At 52.4% G+C, this 25935-nt stretch overlaps 2 protein-coding genes across 3 annotated transcripts; one reads left to right on the top strand and one right to left on the bottom strand.

The window, feature by feature from the left end:
* Positions 1-516: 516 nt before the first annotated feature.
* On the bottom strand, positions 517-11402 carry RGR (retinal G protein coupled receptor). 2 transcript variants are annotated; one of them, XM_046026238.1, is made up of 8 exons: positions 11294-11402; positions 9520-9676; positions 9262-9366; positions 8196-8317; positions 5345-5498; positions 3759-3876; positions 1590-1703; positions 517-1154 (listed from the first exon to the last, which is right to left on the bottom strand). In XM_046026238.1, the coding sequence occupies exons 1-8, from the start codon at positions 11370-11372 to the stop codon at positions 1023-1025; spliced, it is 981 nt and encodes a 326-aa protein (XP_045882194.1). In that variant the 5' UTR covers positions 11373-11402; the 3' UTR covers positions 517-1022. The 2 variants fall into 2 exon arrangements, with proteins under 2 accessions (XP_045882194.1, XP_045882195.1); XM_046026239.1 differs by lacking the exon at positions 9262-9366.
* Positions 11403-18233: 6831 nt separating this feature from the next.
* LRIT1 (leucine rich repeat, Ig-like and transmembrane domains 1) lies at positions 18234-24943 on the top strand. The gene is made up of 3 exons (XM_046026588.1): positions 18234-18723; positions 22334-22639; positions 23675-24943. The coding sequence occupies exons 1-3, from the start codon at positions 18234-18236 to the stop codon at positions 24643-24645; spliced, it is 1767 nt and encodes a 588-aa protein (XP_045882544.1). The 3' UTR covers positions 24646-24943.
* The last annotated feature ends 992 nt before the right edge of the window (positions 24944-25935 follow it).

Raw genomic sequence — 25935 nt, 5'->3', positions numbered from 1 at the left:
CCTCCCTGCCAACCACCTCCATGTCCCTCTGGGACAGCACCCACCCCCCCGCACCATGTCTGTGCACCTGCCACACATTGCCCCTGAAACGCTGACTTTGCTGGAGGTGCAGATGTCCATCCAGGAATGGGGACCCCACCACTGTCACAAACCCAGATGCCTACAGGCTCTGCAGGGAACATACCAGCTGTCACTGATGGAAGGGGACAAGCCCCGGGCAAAGGGCAGGGCTGCCCTGAGTTCTACAGACTGTCACCATGGAGCCTCCCCCAGGCTGGTGGGACCTTATCCTTAGACATCTGGGCTTTTAAATGCATTATCTTGATTTTTTAATGCTGGCAACTAAGCAGCATGCAGCTGGCTGTCACTGGCTGGCGGGTGCTGGTGACTAACTGTCAGTGAGCACTTAATGCACCACATGATGTTCTGGTCCCTTCTGCACGGTGAAGTCACCATGCTGGTCACCACCCCTCCCAAGCGGGGAAACAGATGCACACACAGACGTGGTCGCTTGCACCAGATTTCAATTTAATAAGCGGCATTGGAACACTGACTGCCTGGGTGGCCCTCCCACAAGAAACCAGGGGCTTTCATGCCTTTCTATGTAAGACTCGGAACCCTGACAGCTGTTTTAATGAAGTTCCCTGTACATGGTAAGTAGGCATTATCTTGCTTAAACCTCACGGCAGCCCAGTGGAGACCTTATGTTACAGGTCAGGAAGCTCAGTTCAGAGCGAGTGACTTTCCCAAGGTCTCTCAGCCTCTGCTTGGAGGGCTGTGATGGAAACTCAGGTCTGTCTGGCTCCAAAGTCCCAGGTCCTCCCATCTTGTCTGGGTGCTCTCTGAATCCCCCATGTCTGACCGAGGGCCAGACCCAACAGGGCCATCCCGGGGGGTTGTGAACAAGTGTCTGGAGCTTGGCTTCTGAGACTGCTGGGCAGGACTCTGGGGCATCCTCCTAGCATGGGGCTCAGTCCAGGGTGTCGGGGTGGGCCTGGGTCTGAGCAGCCCCCCAGAGAACCTCACCGGGCTCGGTCCCGCTCACTTCTCTGGGGTGAGAGGCACTGCCAAATGCCCTTGTGGACCATCTCACTGCCCAGGGCATAGCTGATGGCATTAATCGTGGGCACTGTTTTGGCAATGAGGGCAGGCACCTGTTGGGACAGAAAAGTTCAGGGAAGAAGCCTCACAGCCTCAGCTCCTCTCCCTGGTCCCACTTGGTGACCTCAGTCCCACCCTCACCCCGCATGCCACAGGCACCAGTTATCATATCTTCTGGGCTGGATTCTGCAACTCCCAAGGCCTCCGTGACCAGTTGGCAGATGAAGCACGGAAGCACCCCCCATCCTGAGCACCAGTCTCAGCTTTGGTCCCAGAGTGTGGCCGTCCCTGTCCTCTCATGTGAGGCAATGTCAAGCAGCAGCCCCGTGTGGCCCCCAAGAGAAGCAAATTCCCACTGCAATATGGGTGTTCTAAGGAAAAAGGAAAAGACTATCGGGAGGCCAGAAAGCAGGAAAGAGAGATGGTGCAAGACAGGGAGACACAGAGATGGTGAGAGTTCTGACTCTGCATCCGGGAGGGCTTCGTACCATCTGCAGCTTGGGGGAGATGGAGCTCACATCCACGATCGTTGCAGAGAGATACAGGAGGGCGTAGGGGCCCCAGCCGAACAGCAGCGTCCTGGCCGGCAGAGTGGTGTTCACCTGCGGAGAGATGGTCGAGGGAGAGAGGCACTGACTTGCTCTAGCTGGCCACAGCCCCCCATGGGGAGGGACCAGGTGGGCACTCACAGGGCGGGGCAGTGTGACCCAGCTGTGGGAAGGCACTGAGCCTGCAGAGGAGCTCGGGGCCGGACGGACCTCTCTGGCAGGTAAACTGTGTGACCCTAAACCTGTCATTTAACCTCACTTGACCTCAGTTGTCTTGTTTGCAAAAATGGTTTGATAATGCTTCACTTACCTGGAGGCAGGGACTAGAGGGTGGATAATGAGTTCCCTTCGTGGTCCACGCTCTTTCTGAGGAACTCGGGGCTCCGTGAGTGTGGCTGGGTGAGCGAGGCTCCCCAGGCTGAGCTGCCTTCACAGCTCAGTCCCAGAACCCGCTCGCCATCAGCCTGCAGCAGCTGCACCCCCTGGTGGATCTACCTGTCTCCGGTTCAAAGTGGCTTTGCAAGGTGTGAGACAACCCAGGGAGCGAGCCCTGTGGTGCCGTCTCTGGCCACAGGGAGGCGTACGACTTGCAATCTATTCTCAGGGTGGAAGCTGCGGTTCCACCGCACATTCACATGTTAAAATGCTGAAGCTGGAAATCAGTACCTATTTTCTCCTTGCTTCTCCCTTTAACGAAGAAGGTGACTTAAATAGAAAGAGGGCACATTTCTTTCATGAAATAAAAATATGTTAGTTGGGAGACATTTATTCTCTTGAATTGCCCCTCCCTCATTCCAAAAGAGAAGAGAAGAGAAGAAAAGAAAAGAAAAAAGAAAAGAAAAAGTGCCTCTCACTGACAGAGGGGCTCCGGGCTGAGCTGAGGCCGGAGGAGCACTGAGGCCTCAGCACCCCCGGAAGCCGGCCTGCCCTTGACCGAGGCCCCTGGCCCGCGCGCCGCGACCTCTGCTGATGCTGCGGGAACTGATGGTTTCACGACAGGCCGGGGAGGGGAAAAAAGCACACCGGTGTGGCAGCCCTGTCTCCTGGCCGATTGAATTTCCAGTAAACGTGGCGACTTTGAGAACCCAGGTAGTGCTTGGGCGAGCAGCGCGGAGGACAGCCCGGAGGCGGTGAGGGGCAGGGTAGCAGGAGCCCAGAGCCACGCATGATTCCTGTCTCGGCCCAGCTCTCGTCCTCCCGCTGACTCTGAGCAACCTGGATCTCCGGCTAAAATCGATTTGTACAGTCATTTTCCAATTCACAGGGGGAAAAAAAATAATGTGGCAGATTAAGTGTCTCAACAAAGATTGAGTGTTTCTTTTATGCACTATGACCACTTGGGTCATGGAGTCCCAGACCTGGGTTTGATCCAATTCTGTTATTACTAGCTTCCCGGCTTGTAGCTGGTTACTTAACAAGCCCTTATTATAGCCTCCATTTTCTAGCCTGTGGCAAAGTGATAACAAAACCTTCTTTAGAGAGTAGTTGCAAAGATGGAATGTCATCATACACAGAAAAGTAGTATTAGTATCTGATTTTTTTTTTTTTTTTTTTTGGAAACTTAGGTGCTTGTTATGGCTCATCTGCTAGAGATTGTCGAGGGGACAAAAGAAAATTGTGGAAAGGGACTATTAATGCAGAAATTAAGGAATGGCCAGGAAGGCTTTATCTTTTTTTCTTGAAGGATTGTTTTTCTTGGACAAATGTGCTTGCAGGTGTGATTTTATGTTCTGGATAACAGTCTGTGATTAAACGAAACATCTTGGAGCAATTTAAAAGGAATATTTGAAAAGTATGTCATTTGGGGCCTACCCCCAAGTCCTTGGGAAGAATGAAATGCGACAGCATGAATGGGGTCTGGCAGGGTGCCCCGACTCTCAAGGTTCTGGGGTCCGGTAAGTCTGAGCAGTCCTGCCCCTTCCTCCCAGGTCTTGGCAATGCCCAGCAATGGGGAGGGGACATTCCTGACCCAAAAGCCCAAGTTCTGTGAATGCTGAATTTTTTCCTGATCACTGAAAACACAGAAAACCCCTAACTACCGTCTCTCCCATCAATCATGTTCCTTGAAAGGGACAGAGGGATTTCTTCCTCTCTGGCACTGATCCTCACCTGGAGGTGGCCCGTCTTCCTGAGTTTCTGCTCCATGAGCCGATATGATATGACTGTGATGAAGAGAGGCAGGAAGAAGTTGAAAAAGGCCATGGTGAAGAGGAAGCTGATGAAGTTTCTGCAGGCAGAGGGGGTAGAGGAGTCAGCGTCATCTCTGGGGATGGGGGGAGGTCAGCTGCCCTTGAAGGCATATTAGCCTTCGCTCGAGACAGCCACATATGAGGAACTGTTCTCATCAGACAAAAGCTCTGAGTGCGGTGGCCCCCAGATCCCACACAAACTCGCCTTAGAGACAGGGAGCCACTAGATCCTTCTTGAACTTGCCTTTAAGAGCCAGAGGGCTGAGATGAGAGGGAGTCCTCCTTCAACTTTCTGTTGGGCAGTTCAGGTACTCAGGTCTGCTTTCTGTATATGCCCCGAGCATGGAGAACGGGACACTTCAGTTTGGAAAACACATTTACCAAGGGGAAGATAGGTCAATGGACCAAGAGGAAGGATCATTCAAGGAATGCTCCTGGCACAGGGACTTGAAAGGGGTCTGGAGATGAAAAAGAGACTGGACAGTGTCACTGAAGAAATCACTGAAAGGACCACAGGAGAGTCTGGGGTCCCAGGAAGGGTCATGGGAAAGTGGGAGGGCTGATCAGGAACAGGTGGCAGTTCCAGGAAGGCAGACTCCCATTCTGTGAAGGGAAGACTGTGTTACCTTGGTGCTGCCCAGTAGGGAAGGTTAGGAGGAAAGGCTGCCAGAGGACTGGACACTGGCCAGGAGGACACCTGTAAGGAGTGCCCTGGAAGGACACTTTTACCAGACTTGGGGTCTCAAGCAGGTTTCACCTGGAAAGCCTGTCATCAGGGGCAGATAGGTCATGAGTAGACATGTAAAGCAGATGAGTGCAACATGGCTCTAGTAGAAGCAAGAGTGGGGCTGGAGCCTATGTGGCCCCTCCTCAGGGTGTCCCCTAAAGGGTCTCTCTAGGCCCTGGTGTCTCCAGAGCCGCAGGGATGAGGCAGTACTGGACACATGCTCCATGATGGTGGGGGCCATCATGCATCAATCTTGTCTCTCTAGGGCTTGGCCCAGGGGTTGGCTTGCAGCAGGTGCTCAGGAAACTCAAGAACTAAACTCTATGCCAGGGAGGTCCCTCCCAATGCAAAGACCTTAACATTCTTTGTATTGAACAAAGGACACAACTCCCTTAAGAAACTGGTCAAGTCTGAGCTGGAACAGCCTGGCTGCACTGAAGATGGCAAAGGGGTCGTGGGTCTCAGTGACTGCTGACTGTGACTCAGTGACTCACACAGGCCAACAGCTCACTGGGTAATATTCCTTTTGGGGCACAACTTTATATTTGTTATTATTTAATTATTTGCATCACATGCCCATCACTTGTCCGACTTGCAGAATGGGCATTCCCTCATCCCACTGTCAGCTTGCAAGTGGGTATCATGACCAAGGAGTTGAGATTATCTGGCATTTGTTGACATTTCCCCATGTGGATTTTCAGCTGTGACACTGTTGTTATAAGAACTCAAAGCAAAGATTCCCAAGGAAGGGAGCCTTGAAGCTGCTCCTCCCTCCTCACCTGTCTGCCCGGGAATAGTCCAGGGTGCAGCACGTTCCCAGAGGCTCGTAGTCATAGCGGCCCCAGCCCAGGAGGGGCAGTGCTGCCCAGAAGGCCGAAGACAGCCACACACAGATCACCAAGGAGATGGCAGTGTTCCATGCCAGCTGGCTGCCTGCATGGGAGAGTGGAGGAGGAGGAGGGTGGAGAGGAGGTACTTGCTTGGCGGTGTGCCAAAGAATGGACTTCATGGTCACACAGAATGCTCCTAAATCCTGGCTCTGATGTTCCTAGCTCAGTGCCTCGGGCAAGTTGAAAGTTTCTCTGAGCCTCCATTTTCTCCTCCACAAAATGGGAATGATCATCCAGGTCTCAGAGGATGGTTATGAAGAATAAAAGAGATCATGGGTGGCGAACGTCTCCTGGGAGACATTCTATACCACCTTCTTTAGAGCACAGAGAAGGAGGGAACAGCAAAAAACCAGGTATGCCTCCCCAAGTCAACTAGGGAAGAAGCATGGGCTGTGTAGTTCAGGTAAGGGTCACACGGAGGGAGGCAGAAGTCTGGACTTATCACAGTCCTTGGCTGTGGCTCAGACACAGGCCACTGTCCCGCTTCCAGGATACCTTCTGAGGACCTGGGGTGCCATCTCAGTGCTGATGTCAGGGGTTTGGTCCCAACATCATCTTTTCATGTGACCCATCCCACTGACCTGACCTCCTCCGTGTCCTCTCCTCCCATGCCCCTCTCTGTAGCAGCCTCCTCCAGCCCTTCCCATCTGGTGGTTCCTCCTGGTCCTGGCTTCGGAAAGCTTTTCCCTTGCACCTCATCTGTCTGTGGTTTATTTATCATGTTCTTTTGTGGACAAGACCCCAGGGCAGAGGGCAGGTCTCCAAGTAGGGTTTGATCCACAGAGAAGAGCAGATCTACACCTTCCTGCATCCGGACACTACTTCCCCAACAAAAGCCCTGGAGGCAGTTTGCTTGAATGTGCCCTCCTGCTATGGACTCAGTGTTTAAGCCTTGACCAAACTCCTGTGTGGAAGCCCTCCCACTCCTTGCCCCATGTGGTGGGGGGAAGAGAGAGCCTTTGGGAGGTAATTAGGTCACAAGGGTGGAGCTCCCATGATTTGATTAGTGCCCTTCTGTGAGAAGACACAAGAGATATGAACTCTCTTCTCCATGAGGGGACACAGCAGGAAGGCAGCTGACCACAAGCAAGGAAGATGGCTCTTGCCAGAAGCCAGCCATGCTGGAACCCTGATCTCAGACTTCCAGCACCAAGAAATTGGGAGAAATGCATCTCTGTTGTTTCAGCATCCGCATATGGCATTTTGTTATGGCAGCCCAAGCTGATGGAGACACCCCTCCCCCTGACTATGGACACATGATTAATAATTACCATGACCCATGAATTGCTCTTTTGGCTTTGAAAACAGATGACCACGGTAATATGTCCAGGGTCACCCAGTAGGGAGTGGATAAGCTCAGACTCTCTCCTTCCCCCTCCCCTGTTTTCATATTGTTCCACGGTGCCCTCCAGCTCAGGAAAGGCTTTCCTCTAGGGACCCCAGAATAGGGCTCAACTGCTCTATACTGAGGGAGAGAAGCGTGTTGCTGTCCGAGGAGGTGTGCATTGTGTATGTGCATGTCTGTGAGTGTGTATGTGTGTATATGTGTGTACACGGTGGTCTGAGGGAGGCTTGGGGGCCAGACTGGGATAGGAGTGGCAGGAGAGGAGCTCTGAGGTCAGGTGAGGCAGGTGGGACTCACCTACCTCTAGAAATGATAATCTTATCATTTCTATCAACTTTCTGGCCTGGGGAGAGGTGTGGGGGGGTGTGGGCTGTGTATGTGGGGGGGCGCGGGGTGAGAGCAGAACTGCAGATTCTAAAGGGGCCTTGCCCAGGGCTTCAGGCAATGCTGGCCACAGCCACCACAGCAGGCTCCATGCCAAGAAAGCCACAGGCTGGGATGTGGGGCCCAGGAGACAAAAGTTGTGACTGACAAGGGAGGCATCCTGGCCATGCCCAGTGCCTGCTCTGCCTCTCCTAGCTGGGTGACCTTGGGGAAGGGCTTAACTTCTCTGAGTCCCCGCTTCCCAGTCTGCAAGTTGGGGTTGGTGATAAGGGTTAGCAGAGTCACAGCTCCCCGAGGTCTGTTCACATATCCCTGGTGGGGAGCAGAATTCTAGATGGACAGTGGGTGAACATGTTTTTAAATTTTAATGTGTACTAAAATTGTAAGGACATTAAAGTTGTGATTTCAGACATTGTTTAGGATGAGACTAGAGCACGTGTTTGTGTTTTTTTAAATGAATCGCTTTTAAGGAAAAAAAATCAAGTAAATAACAGAGCGGGTCGTACAGTGACATAGCCAGTTATGAAGGTGGCATTTGACAGTGCAGCCTGGGAGATCTGGGGCTGGACTGGTCTTCATGAAGCCCTGAGATGGTGGAGGCCCCACGGAAGTGTGAGGTGCAGGGATACACGCCCACTACGCACACACACACACACACACACACACACACAGTCTCTCTGCCCCCCAACGGGGCCCGTCTGCAAGGCCATTTTCTGTATCTACGACCTTAGCTGATTTTCAGAATAAAACTGGGAGGTTGCTTATAAAAATCTGCTCTTAGAGGAGACAGAGGTTCAGAGAGGACTCCTGACTTGCTCGATGCTACATTGACGTTCCAGCATGGCCCTGGTGCACCTTTCCTGTCCGCTCTCCCCACCTCCTTCCTTTCTACATACTCACGGACACTCAGGCCCACCTAGTCTCCCCTGGACTGGCAAACACGGAGCAGACCTTTGCCCTGCTCACCCTCACCACACAGACGTCCCTCCCTCTGGGAGCACCAAGACTTACGCGTGCAGTAGTGGTGATAGCGCCCCCAGGCGACGGCCGCGGTGCCACAGATGCTGGCCAGCGCCGTCACAAAGCCCTGGAAACCGTGAGCCTGGCAGCCGTCAGAGCCATAGGGCCAGCTCCTGTGGGAGACACCAGGGCCGGCGACCCCTTCCCTCTGTCCCTGCCCTTCTCCCACACCTGCCCCTCAGGAGCTTGGAGGGCACCCTCCTGAATGTTGGCCCGGGTCCCCAGAAGAGGGCTTCATTGTCTGTTTTTCCTACAAGGAAACAGGGGCCCCAGAAGTCTTGTCCCTGGGCTGAACAAGTGAAACCCAATGCAAACTGCCTGGGCTCAGTGTCTTTCTCTGCAGCTCAGACCAAAGGGTCTTTCTGTGTGGTCAGAAGCCTCCGGCACAGGAAATGGGACATTCCTGGGAGAGAGCCCATGCCTTTATTCTACAGAGAGGGAAAATTCTACAGAGAGGAAAATTCGGCTCAGAGAAGAAGAGGCACTGAGCCTCTTCTTTTCGCCTTCAAAAACGCGAGTGTCTACTGGGAGGACAGGGTGTGGAAGAGCATTCAAGACAAGGGGAACAGCATGTGCAGGTCAGACAGCAGATGAAGGCAAGGTCAGAGGGGAGACCCCAGGGTTCCCCGCTCTCAGCCCCATGGGCCAAGCAAGTGTAAAAGCTTCTACTGCCTCCTCCCGGAACCTGGAAGGGGCAGGAGGAGATCAGGACAGGAAATCCTCACGGATCCCATCCCCACAGACTGGTCAGCCCTGAGCACACACACTCAGGTGGGTTCCAGCCTTCATTTGAGTGCCTGGAACCAGAGCAGGTTCACTTAAGAAAACAATCTGTAAACACCCGACACCATCTTGAAAGATCCTGGTTTGCACCTAAGGAGGTTTTAGACACTTGTGTTTGTAAAAGCCAACCGCATTTTGACGTCTGTTGGGCTTCCTGCGCGCCATGCATCATTTTCACTTATTTCCACCTAGTATCAAGTGAATACTTCCAGCCACCCTATGAGCTGGAGAATATTCAACTTATGGCAGAAACCAAGAGATAGCCAGCACTCACATCGAGGCAGCCTGTTTGCGGGGCCTGTGCCCTTCATCCTTATAGTCTGCCAGGTCTGCACGCGGGGTTTGAGCAGCTCCTGTGCTCCAGAAATCAGCCGTGGGTCTTCAGGGATAGTGTGGAATTCGGATTTAGCCGCGTACTGCCTGCCCACCCTGCCCGCTATGGTTTTCTATAGGAGGGGAAAATGCCTCTGGCTTGGCTGCCCAGTGCCCAGTGCCCAGCAGTCAGGCCCCAGGGGGTGGGGGGAGCTGGTACCGGCAGAGGCTGGCTGTGGCTGCAACGAGGGCATTCAGGCTGATCCCAGAGTCTGCCAGAGCCAGGCTCAGCACCAGCAGGTGGGTGGGGGTCCGCAGCTCTGGCATCTTGCAGAAAGAGAGGATGGTGAGACTATTGAGGCAGAGGCCGGTGAGAGCTGGAAAGAAGGGGGAGGTAGGTGTCAGGGCTGGAGAGGCCGACTGGGGTCAGAACCAAGGTCCTGGGGTGGACGGAGCCTCAGCCTCCTGCCTCTTCATGCTCAGCAACCTTGTTGGTGCAGCTTGTCAAACTTTATCTGAGAAGCCCTGGATCTCAGATACCATCGGTCATAAGACGCGTATCCTGCCTCCTCCTGACTCAAAAGTAAGGAAGAAAGCAATAAGGTGCAGCACGGTTCACCGCGCAGTCACCGACAGCTGCTGACACTTATCTGCGCAGGGGACCGAGAACTTTCTGTGGGTTCTCCCGCTCCATCTTCACCTGGGTGCTGTCCTCTCCATGTGCAGCTGGGAAACAGGCTTAGAGTGACTAGTTGGCTTGCCCTAAGCACACAGCTGGTGAGTGTGGCAGAGCTGGGACTAAGACTCACATCTGTTTAATTCCAAAATGCCACTCCGAGGGCCATTCAGCAACATTAGGGAGAGCTGGGAGAAGGGTCTGAGTTTTGAGCTGGGGGCCGCCTGGGACAGCAGGTGGTGACGTGGGCTGGAGGGGGCAACCTTAGGCAGCAGACAGACCAGACCTGGAGCTTTAGCTCAGTCTCTCACTTGCTGCTCTTTTAGGTCTCTGAACCCTGGCTTCCCCATCAAAGGGGAGGAATGGGGAGGGATCCTGCCTTCAAAAACGCAAGTGTTTACTGGGAGGACAGAGTGCGGAAGAGCATTCAAGACAAGGGGAACAGCATTTGCAGAGACTTAAAGTGGTAAAGTTTCAAGGTATGACTGAGGACTGAGAGGGTTGCTGGATTGTAGGATTCCTAGAAGAGAGGAAGAGGGGCAGGGCCCCCAGGCAATGGTGTCCAGGGTCTTCGGGATGAGCCTAGTGGCTGCCACTCCCTCCCCAATGTCAGTTCTTCTTGGGGGAGGAAACGGGCTGACGATCTCTCTGGTTCAGGTGTGAACAGGGCTGCATTCCTGATTAACAGTTGTGAACTGACCCAGCACCAGGTCTCCAGGGTCAACTCTGGCCTCGGGGAGCATCTGAGGGATTCTGGGCTAAGACAGGCCCCTCAGGAAGTTAGGCAGCCCCTGGAATGGAAATGCTTAGAGCTGGGGAATGGAGATGATAGGATGGGGGCAAATGAGATTCAATCCTGAGTGTCTGTCGAGGCTAGACCTTCGCACCCATGACCCCTCCTAACCTTCATGATCACCCACGGGGGGGTCCAAGAACCTGGCTGACTTGGTTATAGTCACGCGGACAGCAGGTGACAGAGCTGTCTGTCTCCAGAGCCTGACAGAGGCCTGAGCTTACATGAGATTCTTAGCAGGATTTTCAGGGAGTCGGTTAAACTTTAACCCCGCTGGAGGGACAAGAAAAGGCCTGAGCCTGGTTCTTGGTTGTGCTCTGGGCAGATTCTCCCAGCCTTGCTGGTTTCTCTCAGCTTCCAGTCTGCATCCTACAGGTGCACCCATCAGAAGCCCCATGGGTGTAGGTGTAGGGTTTGGGGACAGAGGAGTAGGGTTTGGGGACCTCTGCTCGTCAGCTCCATAGCTGTGGCCTGAATCTGAGAGCCCACTGGGTCCCCTCTCCACCCCGGCCCTTCCTTGCTCACCTTCTACGAGCAGCACTGTCCCCACGGCCAACACCTCCAGCTCCCCAAAGCCGGTGGGCAGGGACCCAGATTCTGCCATGCTGGGCCCTCGTCCCTGCCGCCCAGTTCTTCTCTGGCTCTCTAAGCCAGGCCCCACCTTTTAAAGGGCCATTCCACGTGCTGGCACATGCAGGTGATTATGCTAGGCCTTGGGCTCCTGCTTGCTGCTAAACTGTGCTTTTGGCCCAAGGAGAAGGAACACATTCATCAGTTGGACAGTACAGCCTTTGTGAAGCTGGAATGGAACACTTTTTCATTCATTTCAGCCCAATCGGGCAGGATTAAGTTCCCAGAATCCAAACGGTTGTGGCTGAGCGCCAAATTAGAAAAAAGAGTTGCATAACCAAGGGAGGGGTGGGGAGCAGAAAGAGGGATTTGAGCGGCAGCTGTGCCTGAGAATTGGTTCCAGGCCGACCCCTCCCCCCATGTGTGTTCTCACAAGCCAAAGGTAAAGGATGATAATTGGCAAGCCAGTGTTGTCATAGAAAGAATCCCAATGGGGACCAGTGACGGAGTTTGTGGTTCAGAACCTGCCATTAACCAGCTAGGTGCGCTGGGGTGGGACCCCTGGGTCTTCTCAGTTTCCTCCTTTGCAAGGTAAACAAACATGTTTGGGGTGCCTGGGTGGCTCAGTAGGTTAAGCCTCTGCCTTGGGCTCAGGTTGTGATCCCAGGGTCCTGGGATCGAGCCCTGCACTGGGATCTCTGCTCAGTGGGGAGCCTGCTCCTCTCTCTCTTGCCTGCCTCTCTGCCTACTTGTGATCTCTGTCTGTCAAATAAATAAATAAAATCTTAAAACAAACAAATAAACATGTTTTCCTGTGGCCTGCATAAGTCTTGGTTGGAAGAATAGGGCATGCATATAGCCTCTGGGCTGCAGCTCCCAACTCCCACGAGGCATTTACTCTACACAAGCATAAAAATCTCCCAAGGCACGAGCTTGGCACAAGGGGCCTGCTGTCTTAGCGACCTCTCAACCCGCTAAGAGCCTTGGCTCTTACAAATGAGAAGTTATGTGTTGGCCAATGGTGAAATTGACATGGGGGAAATACTGATCTAGAGTGATTTCACTCATTTTCAGACAAAGAAACCAAGACCTGGAGCTCTATCAACAATATAGCCAATGTTGAGGCCCTGCTAAGAGCCAGACTCTGGGCTAATTGATCTGAGGATGATTCCTACAGCAACTCCATGAATTAGAGACAATCATCCTTTGCATTTCCTGTGAGAAGCAGGTTCAAAGCAGTTCAGAATTGACCTGAGGTCAGGCAGTGATTTGTGAATGAAGCTGAAACAAAGCCCCATCTCCTGTCCCCGGACTCTGGGTCAAGCAGCTCATTCTATCCCACAGATGTTCATTTCCCATGCTTTTCCTGCTGTCAGTCCCCACTTAATCAAACCCAACCACCCCACAGGGCTGAGCAGACCACCCATATCCTCCTGGAAAACTTTCTTTGATAACCCAGTTACCCCCCCCTTCCTAATTTCTATCTTGCATTACTGGTTCATACATATGTCAGGTTTTTTTCATGCCTACAAGATCACAGAAGACTTCAAGGGACAGGGGAAAGCAGGACATGGACAGGAATCAAGGGCTGAGCTCTGTTAGGCCAGAGAGAGAAGGGAAGACATCCCCAGCTGAAGGCGGAAAAGGCAGAGATGTGGGAATAGTAAGGAGTGCTCTTCTTGGTTTTGGGAGGAGGAGAGACAGGTGGGAAGCAGTGAGAAAATCATATTGGCTAGTTGGAAAAGAGGAAGAGAGGGAAACCAACATTTCCTGGATGCCAAGATTGTCAAAAACAGACCTGGCACAGAGCTAGGCATTTCATGTGTGCGCTAGGGTCCTAGGTATCTGCTTGGTCATACCTCACTGGTCTAAGGCTGCCTAGGCCTATAGGTTGGAGGAACTGGGGGATCTTCTGGAAAACCTGAGGGAACCAGGAAGGCCATGCCAGACCAAAGAGCAGAGTTTGGGGTCACAAGTGAAGAACGAAGGAGCGAAGGGTGATGTCTGTGATGCGACAAGGTGGGAGGCAGGCACCAAGCAGCAAAAACTCAAAGTGATTTCTCTAAGAAGTCCTGAGTTCCTGCTCTGGGACTTTGCTCAGAGTATGATAACCAGAGGAGAGGGATGCTCTCTGCCTTCATGCAGAGACACCTCACACCTTTGGCATTGATGATGATGGCCCCAAGGACTTGGCTTGGACAGTGTGTTCTGAGACTGAATGTCCAGGGGACATTCAGGGAGCCAGCTGCTTGCTCAGCAGAGTGGGAAAGTTCACGAGGCCATGGGACATGCCTCTGCAGTTTCCCCCAAGATCTCTGATTTCTAATACCTCTAGGAGCAAGTGCTTGTAAGTACTAGTGAAACTGAGTACTTACAACTTAGGAAGGGGCTTCTATTCCCACAGGCCATTAAAATCTGGGAAACGTAGGGTGTTGATTATTCACAAACAGGCGGGGTAGAGTAATACTACTTCCCTTTTTCAGATGATGAAGAGATGATGTAACTTATCCTAGTAAATGGGTAGATCTGGGATTTGAACCCTCACCCTTGAGCTGTCACAGGAGACAATTTCCAGTGGCCCTTATCAGAAGCCAGGTCCGTCTTCATCTTCTCTGAGCCCAGGTACCCAGGCAGGGATTTGTAGCCCACAGCCTGGCTGGCAGGGGGTGACCTTGCAGGTGGGCAGCCAAGCTGGCCAGTCCAGGAGGCACTTGCCCCTGAGTTGCTGGCCACCCGCCCCACCTTGCCACTCCCTGGCCTCTCTGGGCCTGGGGCTGTTGCTACCGAAGAGGATCTCTGCCCCTCACCCTCGGGACTGGGTGATTCCAGGAGCTATAAGCCGCTAAGTGCTGTGGCCAGGGCTCCCCTCCCTAATCCCTGGTCTGTCCCTGTTTATCCGATGGACTCAGGAGGGGTGTGGAGGGGGCTGATGAGCCAGTGGGCAGCTGCTGGGCTTCCTGGGCCAAGACGACAGAGCAGTGCAGGGACAGGCCCCTGCCCCGGCTACAGAGGAGCCGGGAGCCATGAGGGTGGCAGTGGGCATGCTCTGGCTCCTGGCCCTCTGGGGGCACCCCCAAGCCCAGGGCTCCTGCCCCTCTCAATGCAGCTGCAGCCTCCACATCCTGGGTGATGGCAGCAAGGCCAGGTATGGCATCAGGTGTGGGAGATGGGTAGCCTCCCCCCTCCCCGGGTCCCTGTAGCATCTCAGCTGGGTTGGGAGGCCTGGATGCAGGGTCCCCAGAGCATGGCTGGGTGAGATCTCCATCTTTGGGCCCTTGAGACCCAGGTGTCCAAGGGGGCTGGTCTGTTCTGCATTGTCCTCCAGCCAGCAAGGCATGGGAAGTACCAAGTCTCTTTACGCATGGGAGTGGGGGTGGGGCACCAGTGTACCCACTCCAGGAAATCCTTCCTGAGTCCTCTTCCAGGATCTTCATGGTGAGGAACCCTCTGAAGGGCGGGATGTCTCCCCCTTACCTCTTTCTTTTCCTCTCCTTCCTTTCTTCTTCCCATTCCACCATCCTCCCTATATCTCCCAGCTCTGTTTCTCCCAGGCCTCTTCCATTCTCTTGCCTCGGCTCCTGGGGGTACACAATCACATCCCAGCTATTTCATACCACCCCGCCCATAATGTGACCACCTGCCTTCTCCTGCTTTCTTCACTTTGGGCTCCTCTGGCCTAGCCCCCAGGAGCCTTGGCCTCAACCCATTTCTTTGGGCTCTCTGAAAGGCCAGGAATCCTCATTCCATACAGACAAGCACCCCTCCATTCTCAGCCTTTTCTTTCACTTCCCTAAGCCCCACCTGAGCCCTGAGAGTACCTCCATCCTCTCCTCCTCCGCTTCCATGGGATGTTCGAAAGCCCCTGTGATCTGTGAACCCTTGCTCTTCCACCATGGGCCACTCTCCTTTTTTTCTCTGGCAGTCTTTACACCATCTTTTCTCTGATATCTTCAATTTACCCACTAATGACCATTGCATTTCCCAACTTGCTCAGGGATTTTAGCTCCTGGCACAGGGTCTTTCCTAACATCTTTTCAATATCTTGGAATTGTATTCTCCTTTTATCCCTTGTTTTAGGTGGCTGCTGGGAGCCACTGAGGTTTCTGATCAGAGCAGCAAGCTATCAGTGTGACCCTTACAATGATCCTGGCAATGCATGTTGGGTTGATTGGGTGTGAGGGGATGGAGTGAATGGAGAGGCATTCCCATGAAAGGATATCCATGTGGTCTGAAGAACAAGAAAAGCTCCATTCTTGACCCAATTCTCTGATGTTCCAACCCACATGGATCATTAGATGTAAGGATCCTCTCCCCAAGGAAAAGCAGAGCAGAGCCCTGAGCAGGCCAAGAGATAGCCCACAGTGCAGGACAGTGTGACCAGGGTGATGAAGAGCCTCCCCTGCCCACCGAACCCCAAAGAAAGCACAGGGCTCAAAGTCACAGGGCATCGGTGACAGACCTGGTCTTAGAACTCAGGGCTTTAGTTTCATCTCCAGATCTCTTCTCATCTGATGATGCTGTCATGGGCAGGGATGAGGGGAGAGCACCCCCAGATTAACCTAGGATTGAAAATAAAATTCCAAGGTCACTTTCCAGGGCCCTCAATGTCAGCCAGTGGCCATCCCTCCTCTGAAGCTGGAGCTCTTACCATCTGTTGTACCTGCCTGACAGTTCCATGACTGATACGTGTGAAACCACCTGCCTATTTTGTCCTAGGAGGGCAATGATACTGTGAAAGGCTCTAGGGGCCCTGAGGTCCTCAGTGGCCATAGGCACGGATAGCGCAGTCAGAAGGAGGCTCCTCTTGTGTCCCAGATGTCTTCTTCAGCTTTCCTCCAACCAGTGCCTGTCAGAAGCGTCAGTCTTTATACCTGAGCTGCCCATACTCCCTGCCCATCCTCCATGCTCCCACTTTATGAACATGGTGTGTGCACTCTTGGTACTCTTGGCTACTGCAGTTTCCTAGGGGAGCCCGGTCTGGGCATCTGGACAGAGGGTGTCACCATGTTCTTTAGGCCCAGTTTGCCCCATTAGATGTGCTACTGGCCTGTGCTGGCTTCATAGGGATTTCTTTGATTCTTCCCTTGATGACATGTTTTCATGTTTTCCCACCTTTCAAGACAGGTTTTCTCACCACACCTTCCTCCCACCTACAACAAGACCTTCTTCCTTGCAGCAACCAAATCTCCATTATCATTGAAAATACCACGGCCTCCACTGTTCTTTCTTCCTTAGCTGGATTATAGGCTATATGGGGACAGGGACAGAGCATCAGTGAGTTGGCTATTCTCATGAATCTCTACAGCACCCATCACTCAGGAGGGGGTCCATGTATAGCTCAGGAATGTGAGTGGGTGGGAGTCACTGTGCCTTTTGTGGACACCACTGTGACCAAAAAAAGCCAACCAAGTCTAGCCAGTGGACTTTGAGCGTTCAAGCTGAGCTGATGGATGCTGGCAGAGGGTGCTACCCCAGGAAGGCCACAACGAACAATGTGTTGTGACATTATTACAATAAGAGAACCAACTCACCTAGCAAAGCAAACCGTGACTCCTGTCCCGGCCTCCTCCCCTGTGAGCCGAGAGGCCCTCCAGATGGAACAGGCTGGAGAAGGGCAGAGTCCCTCAAGGAGTTTTATCTCCTTGAGAAGCTTCCCTCTTTACCTTATGTGACTGTGCTGCTCTCCAGGATAGCATGCAACACAGCCTTGAATGGCAGGCTCTCGGAGGGCAAGCCCTGCTTCCTTCTCTCTCTCTAGCCTCTGCTTTAGTGTTAAATTTAAAAGAACAAGGTTTAGGACGTCACTCTCTGGGCAGAGGGATGGTTGCAAGGAGCTTGCTGTGCTGGGATGCCGAACTTCATGATAGCGTCAATAGATAGCATGGCACTCTGGCAGGTGACAGATACGCAGAGTGGGTACACAATGTGACCTCATTTGATCCCTGAAACCACCCTGAGAGGTGGAGTCTGTTACTGAAAACTGAGGAAATAGAAGTTATACGATGGACTCAAGGACACATAGCCCCAAGCAGATAGCCCAGATATGAATCCAATTGCAGGGCCTCAAAGTCCTAGCCCTTAGAGGCCTTCATCATCTTGTGGTCCCTGAGTCAGGGCAGTCCTGAGGGACCCAGTGTATAGCTTCCATTTCTGACGCCCACTGAGATAAATTTTATTATATATATATTATATAAAATATATAAATATATCTTATATTCATGTATTTAATATAATATATATAATTTATATTTATGTATTTTTAATGAAGATAAGCCAAAGCGGTCACCAAAACTGAGATATAATTTAACAAAGGAACACTTTTTTTTTTTTAAGATTTTATTTATTTATTTGATAGACAGAGATTACAAGTAGTCAGAGAGGCAGGCAGGGAGAGAGGAAGCAGGCTCCCCGCTGAGCAGAGAACCCAATGTGGGGCTCGGTCCCAGGACCCCGAGACCATGACCTGAGCCGAAGGCAGAGGCTTTAACCCACTGAGCCACCCAGGCGCCCCAACAAAGGAACACTTTTAATACCTACGTGCCATGCTGCAGTGCACAAAATGATCTAAGGTTTATGGATACTACTCATTCTTAGTGCCGGCAGGCGGTTTGAGCTGCAGTGAGAGAGGACAGTTTAAGCTTGAGGTCCTTCAGGCCAGTGACGAGACCAAGGGGGCCTTGTGCGAGGGACTGAAAGCAAGAACCACCCCTCCCATCCCCGCCCCGCGAAGGGAAATCAGGAGGCTGCTTGTTTCCTGGCCCATGCCCAGGGCCCACTGCAGCTCAGAGCCTGGGTTCGGGGGTCCGGTGTTCGGTGCAGACCAGAAGACACCTCGTGAAAGGAGGTCCGGGAGGGAGTGGGAGAGGGTATCGGATCCGACAGGACCGTCGCTCAAATGTCCCCCATTTCTGTGACCAGGACGGTGGTGTGCAGCGACCCCGACATGACCCTGCCCCCCGCGTCGCTCCCTCCGGACACCTCCAGACTGCGCCTGGAGCGGACGGCCATTCGCAGGGTGCCCGGGGAGGTCTTCAAGCCGCTGGGCCGCCTTGAGCAGCTGTGGCTGCCCTACAACGCCCTCAGCGAGCTCAGCGCCCTGATGCTGCGGGGCCTGCGCCGCCTGCGCGAGCTGCGCCTGCCGGGAAACCGCCTGGCCGCCTTCCCCTGGGCAGCGCTCAAGGACGCCCCCCAGCTGCGGCTTCTGGACCTGCAAGCCAACCGGCTCGCCGCCGTGCCGCCTGAGGCTGCGCGCTTCCTGGGGAACCTCACCTTCCTCGACCTCTCCAACAACCAGCTGTTGAGGCTCCCGCAGGAGTTGCTGGCCACCTGGGCTCACCCGCAGACCGGGCCTGTCCTTCCCGGGCACCGTACCAGGCTGGTTCTAGGTAAGAGGCGGCATTCTTCTTTTGGAGCCACCTTGGTGTGGGGCTAGGGGGTGGGGGGTGGGAGGAGGTGTCTTAACCAAATTATTAAGCCTCTTTGAGTCTGTGTTCCTTACCTGAAAAACAGAAATCACGCCTGCCTTGTGGGTTCGAGGGAAGATTGGGTAAGAGGCACACACTGGCCTTTCCACTGGACGCTTTGGAACTCAAGCTGCTGCCAGTGGAAAGCCCAGCGCTGCCTCTTACTAGCTGTGTGTCCCTGGGGAAATTGCTTAGCTTCTCTGTGCATTGGTTCCCCTCCGTAAAGAGAGAATGATAATAATTTCTCTCTCAAAAGGTTGTGTTGCAGGTGAAAAGACTGTCCTTAGCACATGGTAGGTACATGTGGCAGGCACAGTGATGTCCCACCCAGCTCTCTGACCAAGTAGGACTGGCTGCCCCACGTTTCCAGGGGCTGTCAGCAGCAGCCTTCAGCTGTCAGCTCTGTCAGGGACAGCTTTCACAGCAGAATAGCCTTGACCAAGGCCATGCACCCTTTCTGGAAACAGCCTCCATCGCAAGACCTGTCAGGTGGGAGTCTAAGGGCCCAGCCACTTGGCATAACTAAGATGGACTATTTCAGCTCCAGAACCCCCCAGGGGTTCACCAGACCCCCATTCATCTCAGCTCCATGTCTCCCTCCTGCTCCCTTCCTTCCTCTCCTCCTTAATGAACATGCTGCGTGCTAATCTTCATCTCGAAGTCCGCTTCCCGGAAACCCAACCTCTGACAATCTTCAAGGCTTGTGAACACCCCATCCCCTTGAGAGTCTCCTTGGAGCACTAAGTATGCATACATGGCAGGAAGGTGGTCCTAGCTCTTTGCTAACTGGTCAGTTCTTACAGGCCATGTAGCATTAGTGTGGCCCTGAAGCTTTCCTAATTTCTCGCCCTCTCACAGAACTTGACCCTTGCCACATCCCAGGGTAGATAGCACAAGTACAAGGCCCTTTGTTTTATAAAACAAACACAACCTAGGGATTAGTAAGCAGTGGTTTGAGCCTAAGGCTCATGTCAGATAGACTGGTTCTCTTTCCTCTGTCCTGTGAGGGGATGGGAACCTTGATGGCATCGTGGCAAAGGGTGGGTGGTAGGGAGTGGATGGGTAGTAGCAGGAGAGAGACCTCCTAGCAGGATGTGCCTGGAGCAGGCTCCTATGGGGTTCAGCACGAGGGGCTGGGGCCATCTTAGAATGGCTTGGGGCAGCTCCTGCCCTAAGGCCCAGAAGAGTCTCAGGAGGAGGGAATATTTATAAGCCCTACTGACTAGAAGCAGGGCAGGGAACAGCAAGCCCCATTCCAGCTCCATCCACCGGGCAGACTTTCTCACCCGATAAAGGATAGTGTATAGGATAGTACTTACATGGAAAAAATTATTTATTTGAAAATAAAATTAAGGGACACCTGGGTGGCTCTGTTGGTTAAGCAGCTGCTTTCAGCTCAGGTCATGATCCCAGAGTCCCAGAATCGCGTCCCGAATCGGTCTCCTTGCTCAGTGGGAAGCCTGCTTCTCCCTCTGCCTGCTCTGCCTGCCACTCACTCTGCTTGTGCTCTCTCTCTCTGACAAATAAATAAAGAAAAATAATTTAAAAAAAAAAGAAAATAAAATTTAACTAAGTGCCCTTTAAATTATATATTCATATATATGTGTGTGTGTGTATATATATATATATATATATATATGCTTTACAGAAAAAGCTAAAGACTTTTGTTCCTTCTTCTGATTCTAATTCCTACTCCCCCTTCTGACAGGTAGCCACTGTTACATTTGCATGCTCCCTATCTTTTAGAATGCATTTACTTGCATATATATGTATATATATGCACATAGAAATTCTTTGTGTGTTTTACATAAAATTTTATACTGTACAGACCATATTGTATATATCAACCAGCACTAACTTTTTCACTCAACAGTATGTCTAGGAGATCTAGTTACTACAAATGGATCCATTTCGTTTTTTATAAACTGCACAATTTTCCATAGTAGACTTACACACAGTTAATTTAGCCATTCTCCCTTTAATGGACCTTTAGATTCTTTCCATTATTTTACTAAAACCTAAGATGACACAGAGAACATTCTTGACATTGCCTCCTTGTGCATGCAAATGTTTCTCCAGGATAGGAACTGAAAAGGGGAATCCTAGGTCATGGAGTGTGCACATTAGGCATTTTGATACTAGTCTGATAGTCTCCAAGTGGCTGGGCCATTTCTCCCCCACGCCCACCAGTAATGCATGAGACCACCCATGCAGATGTTCACAGTCTGAAAGTTTATTGCCCATCAATGTGGGGTCTTAGTTCTCGGTGCTGGGGATATAGCAGAAAAGAAGATAGACGAAAATCTCTTCCCTGATGAGGCTAATAATGAAAATGGTTGGAACATTTAACTTTTGCCGATCTGAGGGGTATTCCCTGTCATTTAACTTTCCTGTTTGGATTAATTCTTTGGGGACTCTCTTACAACAGGTGAAAGCCAGCTAGCTCACCACCACAGTGGGGCAGGGACAACTCTCGGGGTGCATTTAACCAGTGACACAGGGTAGCAGCTGCCAGAGGGATGGGGTGAGGAGGTGTGGGGGAAGGAACTGGTATCCTCCCAGCAAGTGTTCAGAAGGACCTCAGAGTCATGGATGTACAAGCGGATGCAGTCAAATGCTCTGCCCCTGAGCTATACCCCCCTGTACAAGAGATGAATGTAATCCCCCACCTCCTGTTGTTTCCGCTTCCAACCATATCGAATATATGTATGTAAATAAATCATGTGCCATTGACTCTCCCACACACTATCAAATTTAGTAACAATCTTTGGAAAATAAAAAGATACCACATTAAGTGCATTCATTTCATATTTTAGAAATGCAAACATATAAAAAGGAACGGTGACTTAGAAGTGAGGACACATGATACCCCTCTATCTGTAGAAGGTTCTGGGGCAGGCTGGGTACAGATGTGTACTTTCATCTCTATAAAGAAGTTCAATTTTAAAGTAAAGAAGTCTGTGGATATGACATAGGATTTGATTTCCTGGACTCCTCACTCCTCCCCCTTTTGAGCTTGTGCTAAAGGGGTCATGGCTCAGAACAGTCACCTTCATTGCTAGCATGTTGCTGAAAGTGCCACGTAAGCCGGGAGGACAGAGGTCAAGGGTCAAGGGTCATGAAAAAACCTTGGGGAAATTTTGAATTTGAGAATTTTGGAAAAATGGATTTTGGCATTTGGCAGGTGTTGCTGAAATACTCACTGCCTGACCAGTAGCCTGAAAGGCTCAGTCCAAGGATGGCAGCAGGAATTGCCAATTTTGTCACCATGCTGCATGACTTACCCAAAAGCTTACTATGATGTATATTTGTTTATGCTTGTAGCAGCTCTGAAAGGGAAGTACTGCTATCATAAAATTAAGAACCAGCCTTAAGTTTCCACAGCTAGCGAGGCAAGGAGCTGGACCTGGAGGCCAGTTCTGCTGACTCTGAGCTCAGGACTTGCCTTGTCCTCCCTGAGGGGGAAGAGGAGCAGGGTGTGGGGATCTAAATATAGAGGGCTCACCACTTGCCTCCCTTCTCACCCCTGCAGGGCTGCAGGACAACCCCTGGGCCTGCGACTGCCGCCTCTATGACCTGGCCCTTTTCCTGGAAGGCTGGGCCCCACATCTGGCCTTCATAGAGGCCAGGCTGAAGTGTGCCAGCCCACGCAGCCTGGCCGGAGTGGCCTTCAGCCAGCTGGAACTGAGGAAGTGCCAGAGTCCGGGGCTCCGTCCAGGGGCGGCCAGCGTCAAGTCTCCGCTGGGCAGTGCAGTATTGCTACGTTGTGGGGCGACCGGCGTCCCTGGGCCAGAGATGAGCTGGAGGAGAGCCAACGGGCACCCACTCAAAGGCACAGGTGTGTGGGCTACAGAGACTGTGCAGACTCTGTCGGGGGAGGTCGGGGGACAGTGGCTCTCAACCTGTCCTACGTGTTCCAGGAGCCACTCGATCTGGGCCCACCTGGGAGGAACAACACTCTGCCATTTTGGTGGAAGATACTCTTAGTATATTTAATATTTGGAGTAAGTGTCCAGCTGTAATTATCACGAGGAGTAATTAACCACGTGAGTTACCATCTCTTGAACGCCTCACATTTAAGCGTGTTATGCACACAATGTCACTGAACTTTAAAGAATAACCTGATTATCCTTCTTGTTTTGTATGTAAACAGACTCTGAGAGGCTGAGCACTTGGCTTACAGCACACAGCCTGTGTTCTTTCTGCTGTGTAGACAGAGATGGTTCATCTCTGGTCTGGGGTGGTGGAGTTTGCAGGAGTCATGGCCCACCTATGTGCAGAAAGGGGGTCGAGGAGCGATCATTTTTTAGCACCTGACCAGAAAACCTTATGTCTCTGCCACTTTCTTTGGTGTCTCCTTCAATTAGGTTGGCAAGTGTTTCTCTAAGACTGTGAGTTTGAAATCAGTTTACAAGCAAAACTGATCAGGATCTCCGTTATGTAAAACAGAGTTGGAAATGCTGGTGTTGGGGTGGTAGTGGGTCTGGACAGGGTGGCCAAGCACTTCCAGCTGGGCCTCTGTCTCATGTTCACCTGACCCACCTATCCCCCGGAGCGCTGCCTGCTGCCCCAAGGAGTCTGTTCTATAGGACTCTGGAGCCCTGGAGAACATTGCTTGAATACCGCAGATTTTGGAAGGCAGATCATCTTTAGACTTGGCCTGAGCTAGGTCTCCCCACTCTGAACCCCGGTGATCTTGATCCCCTTGGCTAGTCTAAGGAAAGTTGAACGACTTCCAGTGTCTTCTCGGGATGACAAGGTCTGCTGTGTGTACAAGAGTATGCACAGCCCAGGGGGCATGAACTTGGCCCTGGCGAGAAGCTGGGGGCTGATGAGCCCATTCATTTTCCCCCTCATGCTTCTTTCCCCACAGTGCACCAGGAAGTCTCCAGCGATGGCACGAGCTGGACGCTGCTGGGCCTGCCTGCTGTGTCTCTCCTCGACTCTGGAGACTACATCTGCCAGGCCAAGAACTTTCTGGGAGTCTCTGAGACTGTCATCTCCCTGTCCATCACGGAGCCTCAGACTTCCACAGAATGGAGTGGGAGCCCAGGGGCACTGTGGACAAGGACAGGTGATGGGGTGGAAGCTGCTGCGTACAACAAGATGGTGGCCAGGCACGTCCCTGACATCCCTGGACCTGCTGTTCCGGCCACTGGGTCCCCTGTGCCCAACACGAAGGGGGAGTTGACCCTCCAGCACTCCCAGGTGGGGACTCCGGGAGAGCGATCGAATGGGCAGGCAGGACGCCAAGAGGCCCGAATGGTGAGGTCTCTCAAGGTGGTGGGAGACACTTACCAGAGCGTGACCTTGGTGTGGAAGGCCCCCCAGGCTGGGAACACAACCACCTTCAGTGTCCTGTACGCAGTCTTTGGGCAGCACAACATGTGGCGGGTGGTGGTGCCGCCTGGGAAGACCAGCGTCACCATCCGTGGGCTGACGCCCAAGACCAAGTACATAGCGTGTGTCTGTGTGCGGGACCTGATGCCCCAGAAGGAGCAGTGTGTCATCTTCTCCACGGACGGGGTGGTGGATGCCGAGGCCACTCAGCGGCTCATCAACGTGGTGGTGATCAGTGTGGCTGTTGTCATCGCCCTGCCCCTCACCCTGCTCGTGTGCTGCGGAGCTGTGCAGCGGCGCTGCCGCAGGTGCCACACGGGGGGCTCTGCCGAGGCCACGGGGGCCTACGTCAACCTGGAGAGGCTGGGCCACAGCGAGGACGGCTCCGAGCTGTCCCAGCACAGCCTCAGTGAGGCCGACAGGCTCCTCTCTGCCCGGTCCAGCCTCGACTCTCAGGTCCTGGGCTCCAGGGGGAGCAGGCGGATCAACGAGTACTTTTGCTGAGGGGGGGCACTCCCCTCCATTTGCCCACACACCTGCTCCCTTCCATTTTCCTTCTGTCCCTCCCACCTGCTTACCCTGACACCTGGGCCCACACTCACCCACTCTTTCCCGCTCAGGTACCCACTTCCTCAGACCTTTACCCACAGTGACAACCGGTAACGCTTATTAAGCGCTTCTGGTATGCCAGGAAGTGTTCTAAGTGCTTTATGTACATTAACTTAATTCATTCTCGTCACAGCCCTTTGCACCACGCGCTAGTGTTCCCCCCATTTTCCTGGAGAAGAAACCGGGGGATTAACTAACTTGCCTGTATCAGTCAATATTTTTTTCTGTGTAACAAATAAAGCAAAACCTCAGTGGCAAGCACTTATTTTCATGCAATGACAGGTCTGCGGGTTGACCCAGGTAGTTCTGCCCCGCGAGTTTTCTTTGGGGTCCCGGATGGAGAGTCAGTGGCTGCCTGGGTCAGGCAGCTTTCCTGGAGGGGTAGGATGATATCAGAAGCATGAGGAGAAATAGGCGACGTCTCTTGAGTTCTCAACTTTAGAACTGGCTCGCTGCCTTTGCCGCCCATATCCTACCTGCCAAAGCAAGTCCCAGGGCTGAAGCCAACTTTCAAAGAGCGGCCATATCCCTGCCATATTCTCGCAGGGATATGATGGTGGGGCAGGAAATGGCTTGCTGAGCAGTAATCTGATCCGCTGCCTTGCCCATGAGGTTCACAGCGAGCAAATGACAGCTCTGGAATCTGGACCAGGAATTGGTTCCACAGCTGACAGTCCTTACCACTCCCCTCACTGGCATCTTGATTACATTTATGCTAACTCACATGCCGGGGTCCAGCCTCAGCTGGGCCGGGTGTCCCCGAAGGAGGAGTGGTGTTGGCAAGATGAAAGGGAGAGCCACACAGCGAGTTCTGGTCAGTAGTCAGGCATCTCCATCTTTATTCTGATTATCAAGCTTCTTATATAGGCAGTTTAATTTGGGTAGGGACTTACAAGCGCTTATCAGATAATTTCCTCTTTGTTCATCACATATTATTTTAGTTAAACCATAATGGTACAGACTGCACCAGGGATGGGGGACAGGGTCTTGCTTCTTGAGTAATCATGTCCCTCAGAAAACCATGGGAGGTAGCACAAATATGTGCTTTTTGGTAACTTATTCTGGGGTCTGCAGGAAAACAAGATATAGGTTAATAGAAAATGAAGAGCTTTAGGGATAAACTAGATAATAAAGAACTGTAGGAAAACAAGAGATAGGTTAATGGAAAACGAGAAGCTTTCTGAA

Source organism: Meles meles, chromosome 13 (genome assembly GCF_922984935.1).
Source record: "Meles meles chromosome 13, mMelMel3.1 paternal haplotype, whole genome shotgun sequence".
NCBI lineage: Eukaryota > Metazoa > Chordata > Mammalia > Carnivora > Mustelidae > Meles > Meles meles.
This window is presented reverse-complemented; position numbering and strand designations above follow the sequence as displayed.